Raw genomic sequence first — 26618 nt, forward strand, 5'->3', positions numbered from 1 at the left:
ACCCCCAGATCCCTCTGCTCCTCCACACTTCCAAGTATCCTGCCATTTACTTTGTACTCTGCCTTGGAGTTTGTCCTTCCAAAGTGTACCACCTCACACTTCTCCGGGTTGAACTCCATCTGTCACTTCTCAGCCCACTTCTGCATCTTATCAATGTCTCTCTGCAATCTTCGACAATCCTCTACACTATCCATAACACCACCAACCTTTGTGTTGTCTGCAAACTTGCCAACCCACCCTTCTACCCCCACATCCAGGTCGTTAATAAAAATCACGAAAAGTAGAGGTCCCAGAACCAATCCTTGTGGGACACCACTAGTCACAACCCTCCAATCCGAATGTACTCCCTCCACCACCCTCTGCCTTCTGCAGGCAAGCCAATTCTGAATCCACCTGGCGAAGCTTCCCTGAATCCCATGCCTTCTGATTTTCTGAATAAACCTACCGTGTGGAACTTTGTCAAATGCCTTACTAAAATCGATGTAGATCACATCAACTGCACTACCCTCATCTATATGCCTGGTCACCTCCTCAAAGAACTCTATCAGGCTTGTTAGACACGATCTGCCCTTCACAAAGCCATGTTGACTGTCCCTGATCAGACCATGATTCTCTAAATGCCTATAGCTCCTATCTCTAAGAATCTTTTCCAACAGCTTTCCCACCACAGACGTAAGGCTCACTGGTCTATAATTACCCAGACTATCCCTACTACCTTTTTTGAACAAGGGGACAACATTGGCCTCCCTCCAATCCTCCGGTACCAATCCTGTGGACAACGAGGACATAAAGATCCTAGCCAGAGGCTTATAAAGCCAGGATAAACAACAAAGCACACAGCTTATAGGCACAAAATAAACAACACATGAGCCTAGGGACAAGCCAAAAATCAGCCACATCAGGAAGATTCAAACGCTAGTGAATAAAGGTAAGTTTTGAGCCTGGACTTAAAAGAGTCAATGGAGGGTTCAGATCTGATAGGGAGGGGAATGCTGTTCCACAGTCTAGGAGCTGCAATAGCAAAGACGCGGTCACCCCTGAACTTAAATTTAGATTGCGGGACAGCCCAGAGCCCCAAGTCAGCCAACCTGAGGGACCTAGAAGTAGAATAAGGGGTTAGAAGGTCTGCGATATAGGAGGGGGCCAGCCCAATTAGGGATTTATAAACGAACAGGAGAACCTTAAAATCAATTCTAAACTGTACTGGTAGCCAGTGGAGAGAGGCCAGGATAGAAGCAATATGGTCCCTCTTCCAGGCACCTGTCAGGAGCCTGGCTGCAGCGTTCTGGACCAGTTGCAGGCGGGACAGGGACGACTGACTAATCCCAGTATACAGGGAGTTGGAGTAATCCAAGTGGGAGGATATAAGGGCGTGGATGACTTTCTCAAAATCTTTGAAAGAGAGAAACAACTTGATTTTGGCAATAGTACGAAGCTGGAAAAAACTTGCTATTTACTACTGCATTAACTTGCTTGACAAACTTAAAGGCAGAATCAAATATGACACCAAGGTTTTTTGACATGGGGTTTGACAAAGGTGGACAGGTTACCAAGACTGTTGGTAATCACTTTGATGGAGTCAGGGGGCCAAATAGGACAACATCAGACTTGCCTTCATTCGGCAGTAGGCAGTTTTGTGCCATCCAACACTTTATGTCCTCAAGGCAGTTCATGAGGCTGACTAGATTTGACTGGTCGTTTGGTTTCAAGGGGAGATAAAGCTGTGTGTTATCAGCATAACAATAGAAGGAAATGTCGTGCTTTTGAATGATTTGGCTGAGGGGAAGCATATATATAGAGAAAAGAATGGGACCTAGAATGGAAACTTGTGAAAGAAATACATATGATGCCCAAATGCAAAAGAAATAAACAGCAATTATATTCAGGCAGGTTGGAGAGAAAACCCGGAATATTCTTTTATGTTTGTATTCTGTTTACTTTTTTTAGATCATGGGAAATCAAACTTGCGTGTAACCTCATCAGATGATGCTGAGCGCATTAAACCAAAGGAAACGCTTGCCAATGGAAATAATCGGGCCTCAAATACTAAAGTTGCTCGGAACATCCCACGACGGCACACCGTAGGTGGAGCTCGTAGCTCCAAAGAAATATTGGGAATGCAGCCTTCGGAAATGGACAGGAAAAGAGAGGCTTTCTTGGAACACCTGAAGCAGAAATATCCCCATCATGCAACTGCCATTATGGGGCAACAGGAACGACTCAAAGATCAGGTATGAGAGCCTTGACCCAAGCCTTGTCACTTACTGAATTGACTTTCTTCAGCTCTTTTCCAGAAGGCATTGCCTGCTGGTGTATGATGCTATTTCTCTCAACAGTTATGGCCTTTCTGTCATGCGGGGGCGGGCGAGAGAATGACAGCTGCCTGCTTACCAAGTAAATTTTTCAGCAGAAAGCCCCAAAGTCACAGTCCAATATCCAAATAATGTGGGTGTTCACAGTATTTAAAATCAGATAACCCACTACATGGTGGCCAGTTCAACTTAAAACTGAGAGGTAAATAACACGCAATGATGGAGACTTGAGAGGAATTTCATTTTTCTGCATAGAAGGTGTTTGATACCTGCTATCAGATGGGGTTGATGGATTCAGATAGATGCTATGTTTAAAGTCATTTAGACAGACATTTAAATAGGCAAGGCATAGAAGTATATTGACCTAGATTAGGCAAGTGGGATGAGTGTAGATAGGAAAAAGGGTCAACATGGGTGTGATGAGCCAAAGAGCCCATTTCAGTACTGTAAAATTCTGTGACTCTAAATGTTGAGAGTGCCTACCTCCACCACCTCCTTAGGTTTTCATTGAAAGGCTGAAAGAAGACAGTCAGTCAAGCTGCTTGTGTGGACAGAGAAACCAGTAAATGTTTCAGATTGAAGACCCTTCATCAGAGCATTCCAGCTTGAATTATTCTCTGGCTGTGAGAATAAAATTTCCTCCTATTCCCTCCAAATTTCCTCTCTCTCATCTTAAACCAATATTCTGGTTGAAGGCACCCTTATTATGGGAAAAGGGAACTTTTATCATCGACTCTCTCTTAATCTTGTATCACTTCACCTCTCAGCCTTTGCTGCTCCGCACAATATTTTAGTTTGCGCTCACCAACAGATTGCGGGGCTAATGCCATTGAGCAAACTGGGTGATCACTGAAAATTTCCTTCCCATAGCTCATATCATTTTTGATTGATTTTCTAGCTGCTTCCTGGAAAGACAAGGACCAGTTCTTCTCAGCTCTGCCTCTAGTAACAAGGGAACCAACTGTGTTAAGATGTCCTTCTCCAGTTCACCCTGCACCCTGATAGCTGATGGCATTATGATGATCAAGCCCATAATTTTCAGTATCCTTGGGTTGCCATTACCAGGAAATAAAAGAAGGCCAGCCATGTTAATACCATGGCGACAACAGAATGTCAGAGACAGAGTACCCATCTGTGAGTGACTCGCTTCCTAAACCCCAAAACCTTTCCACAAGGTACATGTTAAGAGCATGATGGAAATCCTTGAGTTGCCTCAATTAGTGCAAATCCAAAAACACTAAATAAGCTCAACCCATCTGGAACAAAGCAGCTTATCCTTTTGGCACTCTGTACAGTAACTGAGATATTAATAACCTCCTTCACTGCTACCCTCTACTGCAGTGTGTGCCATCTATAAGTTGCTTAGACAGATCCTCACACACAACTCCTCAGGAAGAACAAGAACAATATGTGCATTTCAATACTACCCTCGGTGGTCCTGCTTCAAGTTGCACACTTTCCTGACCTCCAATTATATCACCTTACTTTGTTTTGCTCAAGGCCGAACTCCTGGACCTTCAGTTTAAGCAACATTCATCAGAAGAAGAGCAGCAGTTCTAGAAGATGTCTTGCTACCGCCCTCTTCAGGGCAGTGAAGGTTGCAAAATGGAGTCACAGTGTGGTACAGCGTAGAAACAGGCCCTTAGAAATGTCATGTCTCTGCTGACCATGACACCTCTCTATACTGATCTACGTACCTGCATTAATTCCATATCCCACGTCTCAGCTTTGCGTGTTCAAGTATCTTATTAAGAAATCTCTTAAATATCGATACTGTTCCAGCCCCTACTATTTCCTCTGGTAGCTCATTTCATGTACAAGCTACTATTTACCCCTAAGACCTTCTTTAAACCTCCTCCCTCTCATCTTAAGTCTGTGCCCTGTAGTTTTAGACACCTCTACCATGAGAAACAAGCACTGGCTATCTACCCAACTATGTCTCTCATAATTTTATATGCCTTTATCATCTCACCTCTCAGCCTCCTTCACCCCAGGGAAAACAATCCATTCTCTCCTGATGACTAAAGGCCTCCAGTCCCAGCAACGCCTTGTGAATCTTTATGGCACCCACCTCTTTCCTAAAGTGTGGTTGATTAGATATGCACACAATATTCCAAGTGCAGGCCAACCAATGTTTCATTTACATCTGTCTGTATTCTCATTTTCAGGGAACTATATACTTGTATCCTGTGGGTTGACTGTCAACAGCACTTCCGCAGGGCCTCTCATTCACAGTGTGTATCCTGCCTTGGTTTAACTTCCCAAAATGCATAATCTCACAGTTATATTTATTAGATTCCACCTGCCATTCCCTTATTACTTTCCTAGTTGTAATCTTGAAACCTTCTACATTGTCCATTTTATCACCAATTTTGGTGTTATCTGCAAACTTTACTAGTCACATTCTCATCCAAAATATTGATTAATAATCACAAGTAACAGAGGACCCAGTATCGATCCCTACAGCACATCTTAGCTACAGGCCTCAAATCTTAAAAAAAAACAACCTACCACTGCCACACTCTGTCTCCCACCACCAAGCCAATTTCATGTCCAGCTGTTGGATCAGTATGGATTCCATATGGTCTGACTTTCAGCTTGTTTCCGTGCAGTATTCCTGTTATATTAAGAAATATAGGGAAGGGTGGAATGTCTTGTTGGGCAAACAGCTTTCTTCTCTACATATGTTCCTTTGCCTTCTGATAGGGAGAAAAAGATGCAACAAGTTCTGAAGTATGGAGGGTAAACTCGTATCCAAGACAGAACAGATGAGAAGCTATAATAAGTGATAATGGTTCTCATATAATTATATCCTTGTTAACAAAATGTCTTTTCAGAGGCTGCTCATTCTGCTTTGAAACTATTGGTATTTCATGACTGTACTATTGTAGTGTAGATACGGTGGCATGCAAAGTTTGGGCACCCCTGGTCAAAATTTCTGTTACTGTGAATAGCCAAGTGAGTAAAAGATGAACTGATTTCCAAAAGGCATAAAGTTAAAGATGACACATTTCTTTAATATTTTAAGCAAGATTACTTTTTTAATTTCCATCTTTTACGGTTTCAAAATAACTAAAAAGGAAAAGGGCCCAAAGCAAAAGTTTGGGCACCCTTCATGGTCAGTACTTAGTAACACCCCCTTTGGCAAGTATCACAGCTTGTAAATGCTTTCTGTAGCCAGCTAAGAGTCTTTCAATTGTTTGGGGGATTTTCACCCATTCTTCCTTGCAAAAGGCTTCTAGTTTTGTGAGATTCTTGGGCCGTCTTGCATGTACTGCTCTTTTGAGGTCTATCCACGGATTTTCAATGATGTTTAGGTCGGGGGACTATGAGGGCCATGGCAAAACCTTCAGCTTGCACCTCTTGAGGTAGTTCATTATGGATTTTGAGGTGTGTTCCTGTTGTAGAAGCCATCCTCTTTTCATCTTCAGCTTTTTTACAGATGGTGTGATGTTTGTTTCCAGAATTTGCTGGTATTTAATTGAATTCATTCTTCCCTCTACCAGTGGCACTGGCTGCAACACAAGACCAAAGCATGATCGATCCACCCCCGTACTTAACAGTTGGAGAGGAGTTCTTTTCATGAAATTCTGCACCCTTTTGTCTCCAAACATACCGTTGCTCATTGCGGCCAAAAAGTTCTATTTTAACTTCATCAGTCCACAGGACTTGTTTCCAAAATGCATTAGGCTTGTTTAGATGTTCCTTTGCAAACTTCTGATGCTGAATTTTGTGGTGAGGACACAGGAAATGTTTTCTTCTGATGACTCTTCCATGAAGGTCATATTTGTGCAGGTGTCGCTACACAGTAGAACAGTGCACCACCACTCCAGAGTCTGCCAAATCTTCCAGAAGGTCTTTTGCAGTCAAACGGGGGTTTTGATTTGCCTTTCTAGCAATCCTACGAGCAGTTCTCTTGGAAAGTTTTCTTGGTCTTCCAGATCTCAACTTGACCTCCACTGTTCCTGTTAACTGCTATTTCTTAATTACATTACAAACTGAGGAAACAGCTACCTGAAAACACTTTGCTATCTTCTTATAGTCTTCTCCTGCTTTGAGGACATCATTTATTTTAATTTTCAAGTGCTAAGCAGCTGCTTAGAGGAGCCCATGACTGCTGGTTGTTGGTACAAGGTTTGAGGAGTCAGGGTATTTATAAAGCTTTGAAATTTGCATCACCTGTCCTTTCCTAACGATGACTGCGAAGAAGCCATAGCCCTAACAAGCTAATTAAGGTCTAAGAGTTAAGTTATCTGAGAGCTCAAATCTCTTGGGGTGTCCAAACTTTTGCATGGTGCTCCTTTCTTTTCTTTCGCTCTAAAATTGTACAAAACAAAAATAATACACTAATCTTGCTTAAAATGTTGAAAAGAATGTTTCATCTTTAACTTTATGACTTTTAGAGATCAGTTCATCTTCTACTCACTTAACAGAAACAGAAATTTTGACCGGGGGTGCCCAAACTTTTGCAGGCCACTGTAAATCTGTCCATACTTTGACGTGGAGAAGGTTTTGTTATTTGAGCTGGATACTTTAGGAATCACTACATAAATATTTGCAGTGGGGGAAGGATAAAACCATGGATTCGGATCTGCATTTGTTCTGAATTCCCGGACATTAGCTAGTTCAAGCATGTTGGCTTGAATTGTTTCTTCATCTCTGATGAATCCTGACCCAGCAATGATTCTTCTGTGTGAATTCTACAGCATAAAGGCTACACCTTCTTGCCCTTTAGAAATGCTATTTACTTCCCTGTTTTCCATTCCAAAATCAACATTTGCAAAAGTGCTCAAATCCAAGCCAAGTTTAAAATGGTGTGAATATAAAATAGAATAATTTATTAGTTTAGGTGGTTTGAGTACAAATATTGAGGTTTAATTTTCTTTTCCCTTCACTGAATATCTACTGCTCTTGTAGTGTGCATATACAGTACAAAACTATGCAGTGAGTTAAACACCTTCTCAAAAATCACCTGGGAAAGAAGCTTCCTTCAAAGTTTATAATGCTTGTGAAACTGCAGAAAGATAAGTTCAATATGTACTAAATTCAATGCACAATCGTCACATGTCTGAATATACTATTGTTGATTATTCTCACAATCAGTGTTAAGCAAGGTAATACATACATGCCACACTGCATAACTATGCCATATAAGTAAGAGTAAAATTGTGGCATAACAATAACTGATAAACATAATACTTAAAAGTATATCTCCGAAATGTTTAATGATATAACAAAACTTATGACTCACATATATTGCTGTCTTAAGGGCAAATTAAGAGTGGATAGAGATGGATATTGTTATGTTTTGTAACTCCAAAACATAAAACTAATTGGAGGAAAACATGGAGCCAGGAGATGCTTGTGCTTACTTTCATCTTACTTTAAATGCGATGGCACAATGATGTATGCCATTCATGTATTTTTACTCTAATGAATTATGTAAACAACAAAGAATGTTTACTCTGACAAATATATATACAATATTATTCAAATATTACTGAAATATAAAATACACACTTTCCCCTGCTTAGTAATAAACTCTATCTCAATACAGAATGTATCTCAACTTACTATATGTGTGCATATGTATGTGTGTGTGTATATATATATATATATATATATATATATATATATATACACACACACACACACATAGGTAGACGCCCACAGCATAGTCAATTTCCAAATGGCCCATTCAGGCCTAAACATTTAAACATTTAATCACTATGTTGGGTTTCTTATGCTTGTGGGATAATGTTCTTCCTGACCAGGGAAGTTACTCTGTATGGCACGTGAGATTTGTGGCTGTGAGACAATCTCAGGTTCTGGGACCTCCTCCGTGTTGGTTGCAGGAGCTGACTCTGGGGCTGCAGTAAGTGGTTCTGACAGCTCTGGACACCGTCCTCCTCCAACAATTGACTCTGCTCTTCAACTGAACGATGTGTCATCTCCCGGTGACATCAGATGCAATCTCCACTCAGGAGGAGAGTGATCCAGTTCTGTCCTTAATCTTGCCAACTACCTACTTTTGATCATCTCTGTAGTCCCTTACCTGGACTGCTTGTCCTGGAGTGAAGTGTTGAACCTCCTTGTCTGAGGAGCCCTCAATTTGTCCCAGCTGTTTGTCGTGCAGACTCCTTCTGGGGATGAGTTTGAGCAGACCCAAGCGTGAGCGCAATGGACGACCCTGCAGAGCTGGTGAGTTGTTGGTTGTGGAGTGTAGTGCATTGTGATACGCAAGAAGGAAATTGGTGAGCTTCTAATTCAGTGTTATGGCAGTGTGTCTGCTGACATTGCTCACAGTGCATTCTTTAGATTCTGGACACACCTTTCTGTCAAACCATTTGCAGCCAGCTGGTGGGTGCTGATTTAATATGTCTTATTCCATTCATTTTCAGGAATGATCGACAATTTTTCACAACAAACTGTGGTCCATTGTCACTGACTAATTGTTCTTGAACATCAGTCCTTGAGAAAAGGCTTCTCAGCACATCAGCAGTGTGTGAGGCAGTTGTGGAGGCTATTGGGAACATTTCTGGTCTCTTTATAGTGGCATTGGTTACTACCAGGAAATCTGTGCCCATGAAGGGTCCAGCAAAATCCATGTGAATTCTGTCAGGATAATGCAGACTGTTCCCAGGGAAAGAGAGGCTCTGCTTTTATCTTCTGGAAGTTCTGGCATTCCGAACAGTGCATGGCAACCTACTTGATCAGTTGATGTCTGGTGGCCTGGGTTGCAAAGCTTTTATTTTGACCATACCTAAATGACTGGCACGTACAGTAGCTCCTCCAACACTTTGGCTCTCAGGTTGGATGATATAGCAATGCTCAATCCCCACCAAAGGCAACCCTGTCAAGGGCAAGTTCAACACAATGCTGATTGGAATGAGGAAACTGGAGTCTCTGCTGCACATTCCAGCCATTTTCGGCTACCATGTAGATCTGAGGCAGTGTGGGGTCTTTTCTGGTTTTTCCTTTCATCATCTCTGCCATAATAGGGAGACTTTCAATTTGTATTAGGTAGAATATGTCAGGAAGAGTGTCCTCTTTTATAAATCTTTCTCCAAGGATAAATTGGGCAATCAAACAGCATTTCCATGATTAGTTGTCTTCTTGAATTTGATCATGTAGTTGTGCCCAGATGAAACAGCCCATCTCTGCATTTCTGCCGCTGCTGGTTAGTGGAACACCCTTCTGTTGAATGGAAATGGGCTGTAGTGGTTGATGGTGAGTAATGAGGGTAAACCCTCTTCCATAGTTACTGGTTGAAATGTTTTACACTCCAAACCAGACTCAAGGGCTCTGTCAATCTATGTGTAAGTTTTCTGCAAGTTGTCTGTAAGGGAACGTGATAGAAATGAAAGTTCTAACATGTGATGTGACTACACATATGCCATCAGGTGAGGCATCATAGGCAAGCTTCACTGGATGATGTGGATTATAATGTGCGAGTACAATGACTGATGTTACCTTTTCCTTTACTTTTTGCAAAGCCACCTCACACTGCTTTGTCCGTCACCATTTCTTCTCAATCTGCATTAATGAGTTCAAGATGTAGAGCACAGCACCCTGATGTGGCAGGAAACTGTTATTATAATAGAGAAAAAGACTGCAACTGTGACATACTCTTTGGCCTTGGGGCATCCACCACTGCTTGAATTTTCTCAGCACACTTGTGAAATTCTTGTGTGTCAATGGTATGACCACAGTAAGTGATGCTTGGTTTAAAGAATTTATGTGTGTTGCATCATGCTCTAAGTTCATAATGTTTTAATCTTTTTAACACAGCCTTGAGATTTTGGAGCTGTTCCTCGTAATCCTGACTAGAAACAAAGATGTCATCCAGATAACACTGTGTGCCTGGGTAGCCTTGCATTACCTGGTCCATAGCTCACTGCTGGTGCAGGTGCTTCTCTAAAAATATGCTTATTGTATGTAAAGTCCTTTGTGAGTGTTTATGGTGAGAAACATTTTGGACTTTTCTTCCATATCCAACTGTTGGTAGGCCACTTTTTTGAAGTGTTTTCATCCAGAAAGGTTTGCAAAGATATCCTCTATCCTGGACGGAGAATGTTGATCTATTTTCAGTGCTTGATTGATGGTGACCTTAAAATCACCACAGATTGTAACAGACCCATTCTTCTTGGCTACCGGGACCAATGGCATTGTCCATGGGCTCAACTTAACCTTGGAAAGAACTCCTTCAGTCTCCAAGCGATCGAGCTCACTGGCTACTTGATCACCCATGGTATAAGGAACTGGACAGGCTTTGTAAAACTTGGGAGTGGCAATTTCATTTAATATTAGTTTACCATTGATACAGTATGTTCAAGTTTTCCCAATGCTATCCTTGAACACTGCAAGATCCAGTATCTTTCTTAATTCAGTTACAGTTAACTCTAATGCAGGGCATGTGGCATGCAAATAGTGTATGGATCTCCAATCAAGTTGTAGTTGTCTCAGCCACTCACGTTCCCCCCTGTTTTTACTACGTACAAATCCATTTGCTTAAAAATACTGCTCATTTTGCTCAGAAAACAACATCCAGTTATCTCTTCAGAAATCAAACATGTCTATCTTTCTGTAGCCAGCTATTTCTGCTCTTTTTTAAAATTTATGATTATCATATGATACTTACTGTTTATGAACCTGTGCACTCATCAGTTTTCTGCCAATTTTTAAACTCAAGCATCTTGACTCAAGTTCGTTTAAAACATCCTCATCACCCCGTCAAGAGAAAATCTACAGATGCTGGAAATCCAAGCAACACACACAAAATTCTAGAGGAACTCAACAGGTCAGTTCGCATCTATAGAAAAGAGTACAGTCGATGTTTTGGGCCAAGAACCTTCGCCAGTCCTGTGTTTACAGTATTGCTCAGATATTACTGAAACGTTAAATACACAACAGATGTCTTTCCTCTGTGTTTCAAGTTCAATCCAAATTAAGTTGTGTAGGAAATGGTATGAAAAACAGCTTACATACAGGAAGTGATGTTCATATGAATTGCATGCAAAATGGAGGCCAGAACAGAATATGTTAGCCAAAACAAAAATTGTCTGTCTTAGCTTTAGTATTAGCGATACTTAGAAAAGTTAGATAGATTCCTGAACAAGAATAATTTCTGGTCAATTAACCACAAGAACCAAGATTTGAGGTTTTTGCACGGAAGTAGAGATTTGCAACTCCAGCAGTCCTGATTTGACTTGACCTTGACCTTGGGTGTAGTCTGTAATATAAAGTGTGCATATTTTCCCCATGGTTTTGCTTTGTGTTCCAAATGTCCCAGTGGAAATATTCTAAATCATGTATCTTCTTGAGTGTGGTGGCCTTTGCCTTTGATCTGAGATGAGTGAGAGCAGGGTGGGACTGAAGAAGCATTACTGAGCTACATGGAGTCCAAACCAAAAAGAGAAGTTTCATGATGCATAGAAAACAAAAGTTGAGGAGTAGAAATGGAGATCAGAATCAGTTTTATTATCACCGGCCTGCGTCGTGAAATTTGTTAACGTAGCAGCAGCAGTTCAATGCAGTACAGGATAATATAGAAATAAATATCGGTAAATACATTGACTAGATTAAGAAAGTGCAAAAACAGAAATAATTTTTTTTTTAAAAAGTGAAGTTGTGTTCATGGGTTCAATATCCATTTAGGAATCGTGCGGCAGAGGGGAAGCAGTTGCTCCTGTATCACTGAGTGTGTGCCGCCTTCTTGATGGTAACAATGAGAAGAGGACATGCCCTGGGTGATGGGGGGAAGATATGTGAAGCTTTGGGATGGGGGGAAGTTTTAAACAAGTTACTTGGATCTTGATTTCTTTTTTTTCTTAGAGGATAAGATTTTACATATATGGAGTCATTTTTAAGCATCTGAGAAGTTATTCAGAATATTTAATACTTTGCGGGCACTTCAATAAGTGCAGCTGAATGTGCCATCCTTAGTTTTGCTTTAAGCCATTTTATGATGTTGATCCACCCTTTTATGTATCCTAAACTCATTTTGTTAGTGAGTACTATCCCACATCACATATGGATAAGCAGTATATCACTGCATCAAATTGGGGATTTCCAAGTATAATTATGCGAGTATAGCTATGCAGTAAGATGAACCCTGTAATCCTGATAACATTAACATTATTCTTACAGCAATATTCAGGCCATCAGGATGGCTTCCAAAAGCCAAATCTGAAGCCAGCATATCACAAACATGGTTATTACTAACAGGCGTATGACTGGCAGTCCCTGCTTTCTGCATTTCCTATTTGACTAACTCTAGACTTTTTCTCCCATCTTCTGACCTTCTGCTCAGAAACTCTAGATTTTGACAGAATTTCTCTTCCACCCCCTGGATATGTAATGCTTGTTAATCCACTGATCAAACAAACTTCAAAAACCAAAAGGCATAAATGGCAGCTGTTGATTACTCAACGGGGAGTGAAGTCTATGAAAACGCTTTTTAATATGCTGGTTACAGGCTTTTGTGTCTCTGCTAACTGACTAAAACAAAACCAGTTGAATTTTATGTGCATCTGTGAGATTTTAACCCAAATTTTGCATATTATGTGAAAGGAGCAGGAGTTCTTAAGAAGATTTGAACTGCAGGAAGACTTATTTCTAGACCTCTTCTGGTCAAGGAACAAACATAGCATTTGTTGGGTCAAAGGCATAGTTGACATTTCAGGATGAGACCCTGCACCAGGACTAAGAGAGAGGAGAGCCAGTGTAAAAGAAAAATGATAAGGAGGGGAAAGAAAGTAGGTAATACTGTAGGTAGAACAAGGTGAGCTAAGGGATAGTGATAGGAAGAGGGACATGGACCCAAGAGGGGGAAGAAAGGAAAATTGAGGAAAATAAAAATCTGGTGATAGAAAAAGTTTAAAGAGAAAAGATCAGATAGGTAGAGCCAGTTGGAGGCAGGGAAGGTGCAAGGTAAAGACAGAGGTTGGATGATGTTATATGGCCCTCATGAAGGGTCTCGGCCCAAAGCGTCAGTTCTATATCCCTCTCCATAGATGCTGCCTGACCTGCTGAGTCTTTCTAGCATTTAGTGTCTGTCACTCTGGACTTCCACTACCTGTAGAATCTGTTGTGTTAATGGTGATATATGGAATGAGATTAGGGAGAGATGGTGGACAGATGAAACCAGATGGGGGAAGAGAATAAAGATAGGCTAAGGGAGAAGAATCTCAGGTAAATATGTTTATGAGTGATGGGCAGATGGAGCCAGGTCAGGAGGGACTGTGGGGGAGGATGGCTGAGGGTTGGAAAAGGTGAACCGAGAGATATTGAATCTAGGTGGACTATTAAGAGTGGGAAACAGACACAAGATGTGGGTTACTTAAAACTGGAGAATTCAGTGATCATGTTATTAAGTTGTAGGCTATCCAAGCAGAATATGAGAAGCTGTTCCAAAACCATCCCTTTACCTCCACAGCTGCTGCTCAAGTTCTTCCAGCAGTTTGGCTTTTGCTCCAGATTCTGGCATCTGCAGCCTCTTGTGCCTCTGGTCCACCTCATTGTGCTGGCTTGGAATTATCCATCATGCAGACTTTGCCACTGGGGTCGAGAACAAAGAAACCCAGCAAGAGGCCCTTAGTACATGTGGCATAGATGGGTCACAGGAAGTGGCAGGGTGCAATGTATTTCACATCCTGCTTCTTTGGTGCGGGCTGAAATAGATGAAGAGGACTAAACAATCTATGATCTCTTTCCAAGCATGAGGGAAGCCTTGAAGCAATTAACAACCTTGGAATCTAGAGTGAGTAACGAGATTGCAGCATTAATGCTGGAGCTGTCTCCCAAATGTAAAACTTAGGTAATCTAATTAAATGGTCCAATATGAAAAGCACCTCTGGTGCAGCCAAGGGTAAGATTTGCAGTGCCATTTTCCATTCCTCTCTGTGGGTGGCTGAAATATTTGGCCCCCCTCAGCAACGTCTTCATCCAGACTCGCAGCATGGAGTGGGAAACAGTGGCTGTCACTCCATAGAACAAGTGTGTTGAAGAAACATGTACTGTGGAAAGTCAGATAGCAAAAAAATTGCATATCTGACGGGCAGTCCTGTTTCTTTTAAACCACGAGGGTCCGGTGGTACATCATTGAAGAGAGTACAACTCGACCATGCAAGCCCAGGTCCCGTGGTAGGAAGGATATCTCATCAAAGGCAAGGATAATTAAAGCCTGCTTGTAGTGCCAGACTCAGCAGTTCAAATCCATTAATAGGTCCCTACTTTCACATTTCACAGCACATGTGGCTGAAAACTGGCAGCTCTGATTAGATATGTCAGCAAAGCCCAGTGCTGTCTGGTCCATTAACTTACATTGTTTAATTAAGGAGTTGTTTAGAAAAGCTACAGCTGCTATATGGCATGGTTTGTACCATTTATTATCTGGAATATATTGACCGTACCTAACTGCCCCTATGATAGTTGAAAAGGTGAGCCCTGCAGTCCACATGCTTGATGGTACTCCTAGAACAGTGAACTTCCAGATTTTAAGCAGGAAACCAAGGCTTTTACTGGAAGAGTTATCAACAGAAATGACCCCTATCACCAGAAGAGAGCATTCCCATTTCTGACCAAATCATAGATAGAACATCATTGATAAAACACAGGTAGACGTCCAGGTCCCCAAGACAGTGCCAGGAGAACTCCCGCACCTATATTACAAAAATTACACTGCCAGGTGAACTCCGACACCTATATTACAAAAATTGACCTCCAGCAAACTGCGCTAGTTCTGAGCCCAACTTGTGAAGAGACTTTGAACTATTATATTGATATTTCTCAGTGGCAAGCGTGGTTAAACATTGCATTCATTTAATCTCATTTTACTTCTGAATTTCAGCTGTGTGCCTATTGGATTGAACCAAACTTTATTCTCATTCATTTCTTCCACATACCCTCTCCATTCTGCTTTAGAAATTTTACCCATCTCTGGCTCAGCTCATTTGCTGTCAAAACCCGCACTTCTCCCACCTACATGAGGCCATTGTAGTTCTCAGAAGGACATCTTAGAATCCTGCATGACTCAGAACTAACCTTATATTCTTCTGCCTTCTGTCATCCCAAACCACCTTCTGCGGCATACATTGGCTCCCTGTCTCTCAGCGCCTTCTGTGACATGGGAATATGTCAAAGGCTGAGTATTTAGCAGGCTAGTTTCTGTGCTCTGGAAAGAGCTCCTTTGAGAAATTTGTTGTCCTGCTTTGATCTTTCTTGATGAAATTTGTTGCATTTGTCATCTTCCCTGCCATGGACCTGTGCCAACTTTTAATGTAGTTGTACTTCTGTGTGTGGCTTGAGTTTGTAGCAGTGGTATGGTCTGAGTTGTGATTAGTCTGTGAATTGCACTTGACAGTTCATGATCTTTGTAGTTCCATATCACATTGGGATGCCCATTTTCTTACTATGACAAAAGTGAAAATGATGTATACATGTAAATTTTAAAGTTAAGGGCTTTACTTACTTGAACCATGTCACAATGTTATGTTTTGGTAAAAGCCAGATATCATTAAGACAAATTTTTGGTTTATTTTGATATTGCTAATCTGCAGGTAGGAGGAAAATAGCCAGATATTAACCTTCCCCAAAGTGTGGTTGAGGGATGGAACAACAGATTCTATTGTAATGTAACAGTAGTTTCCTCAAACTGGTCTGATTAAAGTCCCTGACAAGGATGTGAAAGGTATAAGGGTAGGCCATTTCATTTTTGTTTATTGTGACACTTGATGCATCGAGTGCTTGCTTGACATCTGCTTTTGGCAATATGTAAACTGCAGACAAGATCATGGTGGAGAATTTGTGTACCTCCTCACTGATGGCAGAAATGAGAAAGAGGGCATGTTCTGGATGGGACATAGAGGAAGAGAGAGAAAAAAAGAATAATCTGAGCCAGTATTGTTGGAATGGTTAGTTCTGATACAGAGGAAACAAGTTACCTGAAGATGTGGAATTCAGTACTAAGTCCTATAGGTTTTATTGTGTCCAGGTTGTAGATGAAGTGTTGTTCCCCTAGCTTGCATTTGGCCTTATGGTAATAGTGCAGGACTGATGTGTCAAAGTGAGAGTGTGACTGAGAATTAAAGTGGGAATAACAGGAAGTTCAGTGTCACCTCTGGGGATTGAACCAAAGTGCTTCACAAAGCAGATGCTCAATCTGTATAAAGAGCCCATGTTGTGAGCATTGAACCCAGAGCACTATATTTGAAGAGGTGCCAGCACTAGTTCACCTGGGAGGATTATCTGGATTCTTGGAGAGCAGGAAGATAAACAGGAAAGTGTTGCAAATTCCAAAAGAAGAGGAGACTGAAGAGTGGACTGGAGAGAACAGTCTCTTCAAAATGCTGGAAGTGGAGGTAAAACAGTGTGCCCAATGTGGAATCTCCTTAAAGCTGTAAGAAATTGCAAAGGATAAACTATTGAAAGTGGGCACTGATGGGGTAGAGAGCGAGGAACATGAGGACTCTGTCCTTGCTTTCTCCAGAACAAAAGGAGATGAGAACAGAAGTGAAGGAAATTATTGAGATGTGGCTCCACCCACTTTGGTAGAGGGAAAGTTGAGAGGTCTCAGACAGGTGCAGAAACAATAGAGAGAGAATCTTAGAGAATGAAATCCAGAAAGGTTAGACAGAAGTATACCTGCGATATTTGTGGGTGTCTAGAGATATGTTACAGTTGTTTGTGGCAAATCTATCACCTGAGATCAAGACAGAGAAATACTAAAAGGGAAAAGAAAAAAAAAAATCAGAGAAAGGCCTTGTTCAGGTGAGAATCAAAGTAATGAAGATTTTGAGTTCTGTATGAGTGCAGGAAGTAACACCAACACATTTCTCAATATATGGGACAAAAAGTGTTGAGGAAGGAAGTCATGAAACTGTATCATATATTCCACAGAAAGATCGGGTTGGCAGGGCCTGGAATTTTTATATAGAGAAAGTGAATGGAGTTGAACTGAAATTATTTCATGCTATCTTCTTCAACTTTGTGGATAAGCCTGTGTGTGAAACTCATCAAAAGCCTTCTGGAATAACATCACCTGCATTACTATGATCAACTATGATCAGTAACTCTTCCAAAAATTCTACCAAATTGATTAAACACACATTACTTTATACAGATGCATTTTGATTTGCCTTAACTAATCTATTTTCTTCCAGGTGCGTTTTACATTTGTCCTGAATCAACGTTGTTCCATTGGAGAGTAAAGCATTTGGACTGTGTTTTGTATGATAATCCGTACTCCTCATTTCTCACTCACTGGCCCCCAGACAACAGCTTGGCAACCGTCCTCCCCTGTGTCCTTCAAAATCTTAGGTTGTGTCCCATCTGACCCTAGACGTCTGGGTTACGTGCCTCAACTAAACATAGAATAGTACAGCACAGTACAGGCCCTTCGGCCCACAATGTTGTGCCGACCCTCAAGCCCTGCCTCCCATATAACCCTCCACCTTAAATTCCTCCATATACCTGTCTAGTAGTCTCTTAAACTTCACTAGTGTATCTGCCTCCACCACTGACTCAGGCAGTGCATTCCACACACCAACCACTCTCTGAGTAAAAAACCTTCCTCTAATATCCCCCTTGAACTTCCCACCCCTTACCTTAAAGCCATGTCCTCTTGTATTGAGCAGTGGTGCCCTGGGGAAGAGGCGCTGGCTATGCACCCTATCTATTCCTCTTATTATCTTGTACACCTCTATCATGTCTCCTCTCATCCTCCTCTCCAAAGAGTAAAGCCCTAGCTCCGTTTATCTCTGATCATAATGCATGTTCTCTAAACCAGGCAGCATCCTGGTAAATCTCCTCTGTACCCTTTCCAATGCTTCCACATACTTCCTATAGTAAGGCGACCAGAACTGGACTCAGTACTCCAAGTGTGACCTAACCAGAGTTTTATAGAGCTGCATCATTATATCGCGACTCTTAAACTCTATTGCTTGACTTATGAAAGCTAACAGCCCATAAGCTTTCTTAACTACCCTATCTACCTCTGAGGCAACTTTCAGGGATCTATGGACATGTAACCCCAGATCCCTCTGCTCCTCCACACTACCAAGTATCCTACCATTTACTTTGTACTCTGTCTTGGAGTTTGTCCTTCCAAAGTGTACCACTTCACACTTCTCCGGGTTGAACTCTACCTGCCACTTCTCAGCCCACTTCTGCATCCTATCAATGTCTCTCTGCAATCTTCGACAATCCTCGACACTATCTACAACACCACCAACCTTTGTGTCGTCTACAAACTTGCCAACCCACCCTTCTACCCCCACATCCAGGTCGTTAATAAAAATCACAAAAAGTAGAGGTCCCAGAACCGATCCTTGTGGGACACCACTAGTCACAATCCTCTAATCTGAATGTACTCCCTCCACCACAACCCTCTGCCTTCTGCAGGCAAGCCAATTCTGAATCCACCTGGCCAAACTTCCCTGAATCCCATGCCTTCTGACTTTCTGAATAAGCCTACCATGTGGAACCTTGTCAAATGCCTTACTAAAATCCATATAGATCACATCCATTGCACTACCCTCATCTATATGCCTGTTCACCTCCTATCTCCAGCTCCTATCTCTAAGAATCTTTTTCCAACAGCTTTCCCGCCACAGACGTAAGGCTCACTGGTCTGTAATTACCTGGACTATCCCTTCTACCTTTTTGAACAAGGGGACAACATTCACCTCCCTCCGGTGCTCCGGTACCATTCCCGTGGACAACGAGGACATAAAGATCCTAGCCAGATGCTCAGCAATCTCTTCTCTCGCCTCGTGGAGCAGCCTGGGGAATATTCCATCAGGCCTCAGGGACTTATCCATCCTAATATATTGTAATAACTCCTACACCTCCTCTCCCTTAATATCAACATGCTCCAGAACAGCAACCTCACTCATATTGTCCTCACCATCATCAAGTTCCCTCTCATTGGTGAATACTGAAGAGAAGTATTCATTGAGGACCTCGCTCACTTCCACAGCCTCCAGGCACATCTTCCCACCTTTATCTCTAATCGGTCCTACCTTCACTCCTGTCATCCTTTTTTTCTCCAAATAATTGAAGAATGCCTTGGGGTTTTCCTTTACCCTACTCGCCAAGGCCTTCTCATGCCCCCTTCTTGCTCTTCTCAGCCCCTTCTTAAGCTCCTTTCTTGCTTCCCTATATTCCTCAATAGACCCACCTGATCCTTGCTTCCTAAACCTCATGTATCCTGCCTTCTTCCACCTGACTAGATTTTCCATCTCACTTGTCACCCATGGTTCCTTCACCCTACCATTCTTTATCTTCCTCACCGGGACAAATTTATCCCTAACATCCTGCAAGAGATCTCTAAACATTGACCACATGTCCATAGTACATTTCCCTGCAAAAACATCATCCCAATTCACACCCGCAAGTTCCAGCCCTATAGCCTCATAATTTGCCCTTCCCCAGTTAAGTATTTTCCTGTCCTCTCTGATTCTGTCCTTTTCCATGATAATGTTAAAGGCCGGGGAGCAGTGGTCGCTGTCCCTCAGATGCTCACCCACTGAGAGACCTGTGACCTGATCCGGTTCATTACCTAGTACTAGATCTAGTGTGGCATTCCCCCTAGTTGGCCTGTCCACATGCTGTGACAGGAATCCGTCCTGGACACACTTAACAAACTCTGCCCCATCTAAACCCTTGGAACTAATCAGGTGCCAATCAATATTAGGGAAGTTAAAGCACTGAGCGTTGTCCTCATCTAGTCTGTACTTTGGTTTGAACTTCTTTTCATTCTTTGAAAAGGAAGTAAAGAACTAATAACTTGTAATATTCCATTTGGGATGATGTGTTTTGTGAAGATTTTGAATGCAGCTATGTGGGGTCACTGAGTTTCCTACACTCAAGAAATAGAGCACCAACTCTGTAGCAAATAGCGACTCAAATTGGTTAACAACGTAAAACAAAGTCTTGTTAATGCTGAAAATCAAAACATCAAATGATGAAACTCTTCAACAGACCACACAGGTTCTTTGGAGGAAGAAAAACAATGCATTTAAGTCAGTAGTTCTCTGCATACCACTGAAGAAATGGACTGCAGTTAGTGCAGATGTGCTTGTGTGTGTTTGTGTGCGTGTGCGCGTGCGTTTGTGTGTGTGTGTGTGTGTGTATATTTATATAGCTGCATTAAGAGAGAGAAAACAAAGCAAAAAACCTTACAATAGGCACCACGACTGCTGCTGCTAGGGTTATTGGAGCATGATCAGTCTAGCACAGTCATTTAAAAAAAAACAGAACTCAAGGTGTCCATTAATTCAGACTTGCAGGGAGTTTCCATTTAAGATAAGAATTTCTGACAAGTTTTAACCAAAGCCCCATTTTGCCATCCCAGACAAATAGATTGCTGCAGCTAAACTTTGAAAATGTAAGGTAGGAAAATATTGTGGGGAACAATATAATCAATCTCATTTTGTTGATGAAGGTCAGAGACTTCTCACAGTATTAATATCGTGTAAATATGATTATTTATCATTGCACATTTTAGGACCCATTTTGCCAATCTTGAAATTGACTGAACAGTATTCTCAATGTCATAACATGTAAGCTTATACAAGTTCCTAATACAGATAGGAGAATAGAGAAAGTCAATCTTCATTCAAGTGTCATGCATTGGGCAATACTTAAAATATTTGTCTTCCTGTCTAGCTGCAAGCATTATTCTGAGACAAAGCTCAGTGAATCATGCCGCCAATAAATGTCATGATGTACTCGGAGAACTGCTCTATTATAATGGGGAATTCATTTATAAAGTAAGTCATGGATCTGAATTGTGCAATGATCTAACTTTGAAGTTTTTTTTATTGTTCTGATGAGTATATAGATTTACCAGTTTAGAAATTTCTATTTTTTGGCAACCATCTTTGTTAGTGATAAAATCAAAAACATTTAGAATGAGTGGAACTTGTAAACAAAGAAGCAGATTTGTGGAAGTAATCCTTCCATGCAGTTTCCAATTCCAGATCCAAGAATTAATTCCTGGTGGAGTTTTAGGCCAGGTTCTGTTTAGACTAATAATGCCAGAGCATTCAAAGCCTAATGTGAGAAATAATTAATGCAACACCAGTTGCCCAGCAACAGAATAATAATGGATTGAAGAAAATATGAAATTGCCGTATGCAGATTTTATGATTTTCATTACTTAAAAAATACGGGAATCTAAAACTTTGTTGGCTGTTGCCTAGATGGATGATAATTAAGACCTGGAAAATGAACAAAAGAATGTGTATTTTTTGACTTATTAGAGACTGAATTGTTTATTTCTTTTTGTTTTGCAACTTTCATCGCTGTTTGCAAAACAAGCTGTTGGAGCGTTTCAGCAGTTCAAGCAACATCTGTGGAGGCAGAGTGATGGCGGAAGTCATCAGGTCAAAATTCTGTGTCAGGACAGGTCACTGCCAATGTTAATTTAAAAACAAACGTTCTTGTAAAATCTGCTAATTTGTAATACAAAGCGTTTATATTGTCAGCACACGCTGAATCGTGCCATTTACACTATGTCAGCATGGCATGAGTTTTTCTGTACATGAATTTGAAATATTTCTTCTGAACGTGGGTTTACAGCCCTTGATGTATGATGGTGGCTGATCCTTAGACTGTTGCTTTCTCCATGGAGACATTGCGGCTACCACACTAAATTACTGAGTATCCTGAAGCACTGGACCGGGACAGTGGAATGCACCTGTGAAGAACTTTTGCTCACAGGCAGCTCTTTATACTGAAAGATCAGCGAGTTTTGGGCATCTTTTGTGGAATTAATTAGACATTCCAACATCCTTAAAGGGAAATGAAACAGCCCTACATACTCCTGAAGCCGCGGATCCAGCATGTGCAGACCTGAGAGACTGCAGATGCTGGAATCTGGAGCAATAGAAACATAGAAACATATAAAATAGGTGCAGGAGTAGGCCCTTCGAGCCTGCACCGCCATTCAGTATGATCATGGCTGATCATCCAACTCAGAACCCTGTACCAGCCTTCCCTCCATACCCCCTGATCCCTTTAGCCACAAGGGCCATATCTGACTCCCTCTTAAGTATAGCCAATGAACTGGCCTCAACTGTTTCCTGTGGCAGAGAATTCCACAGATTCACCACTCTCTGTGTGAAGAAGTTTTTCCTAATCTCGGTCCTAAAAGGCTTCCCCTTTATCCTCAAACTGTGACCCTTCGTTCTGGACTTTCCCAACATCGGGAACAATCTTCCTGCGTCTAGCCTGTCCAATCCCTTTAGGATTTTATACGTTTCAATAAGATGCCCCCTCAATCTTCTAAATTCCAATGAGTATAAGCCTAGCCGATCCAGTCTTTCATCATATGAAAGTCCTGCCATCCCAGGAATCGATCTGGTGAGCCTTCTTTGTACCCCCTCAATGGCAAGAATGTCTTTCCTGAAGAACACAATAAACGAACTGCTGCAGTAACTCAGCAGGTCATGTGGAGGAAAGGGATGGTCTGCATTCCTGGTCAGAACCCTGTATCTGAGGGTGCAGAAGAAAGATGGGCAATATGTAAAGAGGTGTGGGGAGCGATAGATGGAGCAGGCGATATGGGAAATGATGGGTAGATGGAGTAGGGTCCGGAGACAGGAGGTTGGATGTATAGACAGTTACTAGAAAATGATGCGAAGGAAACAAAGGGTTTCACCTTTTGGAGTCTCAGTAAGGAGGGTGATAAGTGGAACTGGATACCCAAGTGGGTAGGAGACTCAGTGCATAAAGTATGAGGAGTAACAGAGATAAGTAACTGGAACCAGGAGAGGTAATGGTAAGAAACTTAGTAGCAGGGTGCTGTTTGGGGGGAGGGGAGGGGTAGAAAAGAAGGGTGGGGAGGTGGAGATGAGAAAATATAGGTCAATCGGAAGTAGATAGAAAGGGACACGGGTGGGGGGGGGGTATTCATTACCTAAAATTAGGAAATTCAATGTTCATACCAGTGGAATACGTAACTTCTATTTCTCCTGTACTTAGAATGTTGATCATCTCTCTGCCTCTAAGTGTTGTGCCTGACCAATTAATTGTGTTTGTCTAGCGGTTTCGTGTCATCTAAAGTACAGTTGAAAGACCACTGCTTCTGTGACTCTATCCTTAACATGAGCAGCCTTGACTCCATTGTCCAAAAGCTTGTTTGGCTTAACCTAGCCACCAGTCTTGATCAGAAAAGAAGTGGGAGGGTCAGACACCAACTCAAAAATAATAAATATCTTGGGTGCAAAGTGTATTTGGTGAAGAACTTAAGTCATAACTTCACAAATTCTTTGCCACTTCGGAGAAGATGGCCTCGGGGATGCAGATCTTCCTGCTGTGTGCTACAAAGTTTGTCATGATCAGAAGAGTGCCCAACCACTGACCCCTAATGGAAGAAGAGCAGGAGGAGAATTGTCCAACACCAATTATGATTATATTGGTGTGTCGCTGCCGATTGTAAGCAGACATCTTTGTTACTCAAACTTTCAAGCTGAACCTGGACAAAGACCACATCGCTTTCTTAATCTCTTGGGAAATGCACGTTCCAGAAACTGACAGATGATGGGTGTTGCTCACACCACAGCCAGCTCAAGGGCTTTGCATAGTGATACTGCGAGTCTGCTTGCACATACTTTTCAGGACTTTTGTGTTTGATTGGAATTTCTGATGATAAGGTGAGAGGGAAGGGTTAGATAGATCTTAGAGAAGGTTAAAAGGTCGGCACAACATTGTGAGCTGAAGGGCTTGTACTGCACTGTTCTGTGTTCAAAAGAGAGAGGCCATCTTTTAATAGATATTTCTAATAGTAAGTACAGAAGGAAATTTGTTAACGATGCTGGGAATCCAAAATAAAACCAAAATTACCAAAAATACTCAACAGGTCAGGCAGTATCTGTGTAGAGAGTTTAAGTTAATGTATCCAGTCAGAGAATTGGAGTAGTATTCAGCTGGAATTAAGCAAGTGGAGAAAGAAAGGAGGAGAATAACAAGAAAGGTTTATGTTAAAGTGAGATTGCATGAGGGTGAAATGCAGAAGGAGTTGGTAAAAGAATAACACAGCTACATATGGTGAGAGGAGAGCAGAATCAATGTTTGCTGTCAGGGAAGTGCAATTATGGTCTGAAATGGTTGAACTCTGCTGAATTTGAACAGTTTTATTTTAAGATGAGGTGCTGCTCTTTGATCTCACTTCAACTTCAAGGGGACAGCAGAGGAAAGGAATAACAATTTTAAAAGAAACACAGTTTGATTTTCCATTCCAAGTGGTGAGGCAGGTCTGACAGGTAAGGTTTTGGCATGCACACAGGTATTTCGGAGGAGTGCTGGTAACCATGGTTTCTGCTGATGTCACGGTTGAAAGTGCATGTTGTTGCAGCTCACTTCACATGTGGCTGTGAGAAAGGCCTCCAGGCTGGGAGGGAGGCTCACACAAATAGTTGGTTATCATGTTGCCAAAGAAGCTAATTCACTCGATGCACAAAGGAGGTGAAACTTCTGCCCATATTAGGATTACCCTGAAGTAGAAGTGGAAGCATTCTGAAGAGTTTGAAGACGGATGAAATAATTACACCAATGACATAGAGGAGTTATAGGTACAGTGAGGTATTGTAGCATAATTTTATTTCTTGTTTTAAGTGTTCCGGTCACTTTTTCAGAGGTGCCTTGATTTTCAATGTGTTAGCTGACCTCATAGTCGAGTCAAATTGATAGGATCAGGCATTCCACATCTTTTTTTTCTAAGTTAGAATCTGAATCGTGTTTATTATCACAGACATATGAGTCAATTTATGGTTACGAAAAGCATTTGATACTGAAGTGACACAACAGGCAGGAAAAGCAGCCTTTTGCAGTGAAGTGAGAGCCAGTGAAGTGAAGCTGCCGCCGTTTTGTGCTTTTTATCTGCCTCTCAACTTTCGCAACAAGCAATCAAGCTCACTCAAGTGGTGCAGCCCTGTTCTGCACCCAGGGTTGCTCTTCCAGTCAGTTAAACTGTTTGCTCAAGGCTCAATGTGAGGAGTTTAAGTAATTAGGATGGAACAAGAGATGACCAAGGACCTAGACTAAGCAAATCAGTTTACAGACACCTGTGGAGTGCAAATATTGAGCGGAAATTTGATCAACTATAGGCATACTCCCTGAGCAAAGTGCCTGGAATGAAGCCACATTTTTTTTTAGACATTTTAACTTCATTTAGATTTGGTTGAAGTGCCTTTTAATGAACAGCTGATAGTGATAGTAATGGTCAGAAGTAACATTTTTGTGGTATTAAAGTTCACAGTGGCAGCTGTCTTTGACTTTGTTTTGAAGTTTGGCTCTGGTAAAAAGATCGAGAGTGGTGCCATCTTTTGTGATTATATGAGTAAACACAGGTTTCCTTGTAATTTATACGGTTTGATCACGGAACGAGTGTGTGCAGTGACTGACAGGCTCAACAGCTGCAGTTCTGCTTGTATTTCAAATCAGCCAGGTTTCTAATATACTTCATATTGAACTGCTAAATTATTCCCTACAGTGTATAGTCTGTGAGCTCTTGCTAATTTACAGATTTAGTTCAGATAATAGTTTTTTTTTTACAGAATTCACGTTGATTTGTACTCATTTCTTATAATTGCAGTTGTTGAAATTTTTCTCAAACTTGCAATTTTAATGATATCAAAATGTTAGTGCCTAATTTTAATCTATAATATCTAATTATTTTCACTTTGCATGGGATGAGTGCAATTATCTTTTCTCCCTCATACATGCATATTTTATCATTGAATTTATTAATTGAAAGAAAGTAGACATATAATCAAACAACAGGAATTCTGCAGATGCTGGAAATTCAAGCAACACACATCAAAGTTGCTGGTGAACGCAGCAGGCCAGGCAGCATCTGTAGGAAGAGGTGCAGTCGACGTTTCAGGCCGAGACCCTTCGTCAGGACTAACTGAAGGAAGAGTGAGTAAGGGATTTGAAAGTTGGAGGGGGAGGGGGAGATCCAAAATGATAGGAGAAGACGGGAGGGGGAGGGAGAGGCTCTATCTCTTGGCTCTATCCCTCCCCCTCCTGTCTTCTCCTATCATTTTGGATCTCCCCCTCCCCCTCCAACTTTCAAATCCCTTACTCACTCTTCCTTCAGTTAGTCCTGACGAAGGGTCTCGGACCGAAACGTCGACTGCACCTCTTCCTACAGATGCTGCCTGGCCTGCTGCGTTCACCAGCAACTTTGATGTGTGTTGCTAGACATATAATCGTTTGGTTGTTAATGATTAGATTGAGGGGCAGATTTGTTTCTCTGGTAGATAGAGGTAAAATATGATCTTCATGAGTTAGTTGGCA

At 41.6% G+C, this 26618-nt stretch overlaps 1 protein-coding gene across 11 annotated transcripts in view; it reads left to right on the top strand.

Annotated features, from left to right (window-relative positions):
• LOC140195483 (sickle tail protein) overlaps nt 1-26618 on the top strand; it is a 696918-nt gene that overhangs the window by 370564 nt on the left and 299736 nt on the right. For 8 of the 11 annotated variants that reach the window (XM_072253835.1, XM_072253840.1, XM_072253833.1 and 5 more), the window contains exon 2: nt 1948-2231. In XM_072253835.1, coding sequence (XP_072109936.1) covers nt 1948-2231 — 284 coding nt within the window. Of the gene's footprint in view, nt 1-1947; nt 2232-24730; nt 24900-26618 lie in introns of those variants that run through there. The other 3 variants (XM_072253838.1, XM_072253841.1, XM_072253843.1) reach the window with 3 other exon arrangements.

The sequence above is a fragment of the Mobula birostris genome, chromosome 3, assembly GCF_030028105.1.
Source record: "Mobula birostris isolate sMobBir1 chromosome 3, sMobBir1.hap1, whole genome shotgun sequence".
Classification (NCBI taxonomy): domain Eukaryota; kingdom Metazoa; phylum Chordata; class Chondrichthyes; order Myliobatiformes; family Myliobatidae; genus Mobula; species Mobula birostris.